The sequence below is a fragment of the Chinchilla lanigera genome, unplaced genomic scaffold, assembly GCF_000276665.1.
Source record: "Chinchilla lanigera isolate Chin_1 unplaced genomic scaffold, ChiLan1.0 scaffold00039, whole genome shotgun sequence".
Lineage (NCBI taxonomy): Eukaryota > Metazoa > Chordata > Mammalia > Rodentia > Chinchillidae > Chinchilla > Chinchilla lanigera.
The window spans coordinates 16,931,988-16,936,174 of NW_004955440.1; the positions used below are offsets into that span (position 1 = coordinate 16,931,988).

A 4,187-nucleotide genomic window follows, 5' to 3' on the forward strand; every position below is an offset into this window, starting at 1 on the left:
CTTTTACAGAATTTATTATTTAATAATACTAGTTACTGGAGGACAGGCTTTCAGGTCCATATTTAACCTCTATCTAAAAACTATGTGTATTCCAAATAGAAAGACTTCTGCCTAGCACTATCCTCTAGTGCCACTTAAAGCAAAATACAGGACTGTAGCTTCCAAAGCACTTTTTCTGGGCTGGGGATTTAGCTCAGCGGCACAGCGCCTGCCTGGCAAGCGCAAGGTCATGAGTTCGATTCCCGGTACTGGAAAAAAAAAAAACAAAACAACCAAAGCAGTTTTTCCACGTGTGTTAGGCTTATTTAGTCCTTGGTAGCACTATAGCACCCGATACTCGGTCATCGTTAATAATACCCGCTTCCTTCTCGCCCTCCCTCTGTACTTTCTCTTTGGTGTATTTGTACAGGCAGCCCCCTCTTTATACTCCAGCTTTTCCAAATACATTCTGCTTCTTCTTTTGCTGGATAAATGGTGAATCTGTGAGCTCCCATGAGAGCCTTTCCAAGGGTGGAAGTGTAGGGTAAATGAGGCCGTGCTGATGCAAGGGTTCTCGCAGGATCTTGCTGTCCTTTTTTTCTTCTTTTTGTCTTTTTGAGACAGGGTCTGGCTATGCAGTTCAGGCTGGCCTTGAGCTCACTTTGTAGCCCAGGCTGGTCTCGAACTTGCGATGATCCTCCTGCCTCAGCCTCCCGAGTGCTGGGATGACAGGCGTGCGCCACCACGCCCGGCTCTTGCTGCCCATTTGTAAGAGCGCCATTTTCCTCTCGCGCTGTGCATAGCTGCTTCCTTCTCAGAGGCTGAGCACTGTCTGCCCTGGGGCTGTGTGTGCAGAGTCCGGGCGACCTGCTCTCACTCAGTTCTCAGTGTGGTCGGCTTTCTGAGAGATTTGGTGGCGGCTGGATGTGCGTCGAGGCCGGCTTGACGGGACGGACACAGCGAACCGCCCGAGCCAGGGGAACAGGCCACCGAAACCTCACTGACGCAAAAGCAGTCGTCACAGCGTCAGAAAGTGAAGCGGCCCTCGCGGCCCAGACTGCCAAGCGGCAGCTGACTGAAACGGAAGAGCAGGGTCATGAAGTGTTCGGAGTAAAACTGTTCTTTTCCAGCTTGGAACGTGCGCCGTGACACTAACTGCCTGTGGTATGAATTTTTAAACCAACTAACGGTTCTCAGAGGCCCAGTCAGGTTGTCAATTTATAGTTTTCAAAATAAGACATATCTGGGGCCGGGGATATAGCTCTGTGGCACAAGCGCTGCCTGGCAAGCGCAAGGCCCCGAGTTCGATTCCCTGTACAAAAAAAAAAAAGATATAAAATAAGGGATATATAAAGCAATCACCGTATTACCATACCAGGTGGAGCTGAATAGATTGAACAAATATAACTAAATAAGTGCCCAAATTACCTCAGCTTGTCCCCCTCTGCTTTCTTTTTTTGTTTGCTGTTGTTCGAGTTTTGAGACAGGGTCTCACCCTGTAGGTCAGATTGGTTTTTTTTTTTTTTGGCTTTTCTCCAGTATCGGGGACCGAACTCACGACCTTGCGCTTGCCAGGCAGGCGCTTTTGCCGCTGAGCTAAATCCCCAGCCCCTCAGACTGGTTTTGAACTCACTGTAGAGTCCAGGCTGGCCCAGAACTCCCAGCAATATTCCTGCCTCAGCTTCCCAAGTGCTGGTATTATAGGCCTCCCCACCACTCCCGTCTCTAGTTCAGCGTTTGAATTCTTTTCCCTAATGATATGCACAACAAAGACAGAATTCTATGGGGAAATGCAAGTCACTTCAAAAGCTGAACACAAATTATGAACACAAACAATTATGTATCACGTAATAACTCATTGTACAACAACATTAGTTTATACTTGCACAATATCCTTGATTTATCTTCAATATTTTATTCCCAGAATAGCCCTGTGAGATAGGTGTGGGTATACTTATTTTACCAATGAAGAAAATGAGGAGCAGGGTGTGGTCACCGAGCTTTACTTTCTCCTTTCGCTTTGCAGCCTTTTAAGTTGCTGTTTAGCCTGAACTAAGTTTCCTTAACTTCTACAGCATTAAACATTCCAACACAATTTTTTTTCTGACACAATTTTTATTTTTTTTCTTTTTCTTTTTCTTTGTCTTTTTGACACAGGGTCTCGCTCTGCAGTTCAGGCTGGCCTTGAACTCGCAAGGATCCTCCTGCCTCAGCCTCCAGAGTGCTGGGATTACAGGTGTGCACCACCAGCCCGGCTTCTGCCGGAGGTTTTTTTTTTTTCCCAGAGGTTTTTATTTGTAATTTTGTCCACTTATTTTTCTTGCAACAAGTTATATGACAAGCTGAAATTTATAAAATGAATGTCTTGGAAAAAACCAAACATGAATATCTCCGGCAAATCCTGAAATACCAGTCTTTAAATGTTAGTTTAAAATCAGTACAGTACAGTATTAGGACTATGGCTATAGCTGGGGCAGAGCCCACACTTAGCACGCATGAGATCTCGGATTCCATCCCCATCACCCAGAATACAAATAAATTTTTAAAAAGCGTACAGAATGATTACAGACTAACAGAATGATTATAAAGTAGTCCCTTTAACTGCAGTAGAGTGACTTCTGAGGTCCCTTGGGATCCTGGAATTCTATAATGATGTTCTGAAGAGAACTGATGGTGTCCCTGAGACGTGGTGACAACACCGGAGAAAATGCCCACGTCTTTTCTACTCGTCCAGCGCTGGGGACGGAACTCGGGGCCTCACGCGTGCTATGCGTGAGCTTTACCGTGAACTGCGTCCCCGGCCCTTCCCCCCGTCTGTGAGGCTGCTGGTAACAGGGAAATACATATGACAGATACACAGAAGTACAGTACAGCAAAACAACTGTGTGCTTTGGGCTGGGGGTGAGTTTGATCCCCAGTACCTCAAAAAAAAAAAAAACAACCGTGTGCTTTATGGCTTAAAAGATAAAAGGAAAATGTACACAGAAACATGACTAACTTACACTTTTTTCTTTGTTATTTTTATTCTTTGAAATTCATAAACAAGCCCGGCACGGGACACACGCCTGTACTAGCTACTCCGCAGGCTAAGGTGGGAGGACTGCGTAAGCCCGTGAGTTCAAGACCAACCTGGGCACCAGGAGAGACTCTCAGAAAAAGAAAATTCTCCAATAGCCCATGTTTGCTTTAGAGAAGTTAGAAATTACTGATAAAAACATGATTCTTCTTTAGCTACGAGCTACACATCGAGCCATTTCTTTAGTATTGTCCGTGTCTAAGAAGTGGGCATCGTTTTCAAATAAAGATGTTTATTGCCCTAACACTTTGGTCTCTCTCTTTCCATTTCAGCAAAGGAGTGTGGTGGTGTCTTCACAGATCCAAAGCGGGTTTTCAAATCTCCAGGCTTCCCAAATGAGTACGAGGACAACCAGATCTGCTATTGGCACATCAGACTCAAGTACGGTCAGCGCATTCACCTGAGTTTCTTGGACTTTGACCTTGAAGATGACCCGGGTTGCCTGGCCGACTACGTTGAAGTGTATGACAGTTACGATGACGTCCACGGGTTTGTTGGAAGGTACGTGTTAAGACAGGAAGTTAAACAATGATGCTTCCTTAATTACTTTTCTCTCCACTGTCCCTAGAATATTTTTGGTCCCTAAAATACTGATTTTTGCACTGTTCCATACTATTTGTCAACATATCACACCCCTTCTCAACAGTGATTTTTGTTAGTGAGCTAGTGGGGGGGCGGAGAAAGAGTTTGTTGGGATTTGTAATTGATCTACTTTCTGTTAACCTCCTAAACATGCTAAATTCAGCAATTGGTGCCTCTTGCCTTGTACAAAGTATTGTGCTGTTACGGACACGTGATAAATTAGCAAAGTACAGCCCTTCTCTCACTCAGTGTAGCTAAATACACAATGCATACCTTTTATTACTAAAGATGTTTTGAGACAGGGTCTCACTATGTAACCCAAGCTGGCCTCAAACCTGCAATCCTCAATTCTGCCTCAGCCTCCCCATGTACTTGGATCACAGGCATGCACTACCATTCCTGGTGGCATTTTTTGCTTGTTTTGTTTGAGATAGATTCTGGCTATGTAGTTCAGGCATGCCTTGAACTCACTGGTTTTTTTGTTTGTTTGTTTTTGGTCTTTTAGAAGGCTTTTTTTTTTTTTTTGGTCTTTTTGAGATAGGGTCTCGCT

At 44.7% G+C, this 4,187-nt stretch overlaps 1 protein-coding gene across 1 annotated transcript in view; it reads left to right on the top strand.

Annotated features, from left to right (window-relative positions):
• The window catches only part of Tnfaip6 (tumor necrosis factor, alpha-induced protein 6), a gene marked incomplete in the record, with an annotated part of 28,424 nt that overhangs the window by 16,036 nt on the left and 8,201 nt on the right, over positions 1–4,187 (top strand). The window contains 1 exon segment of the mRNA XM_013517506.1: positions 3,328–3,556. Coding sequence (XP_013372960.1) covers positions 3,328–3,556 — 229 coding nt within the window.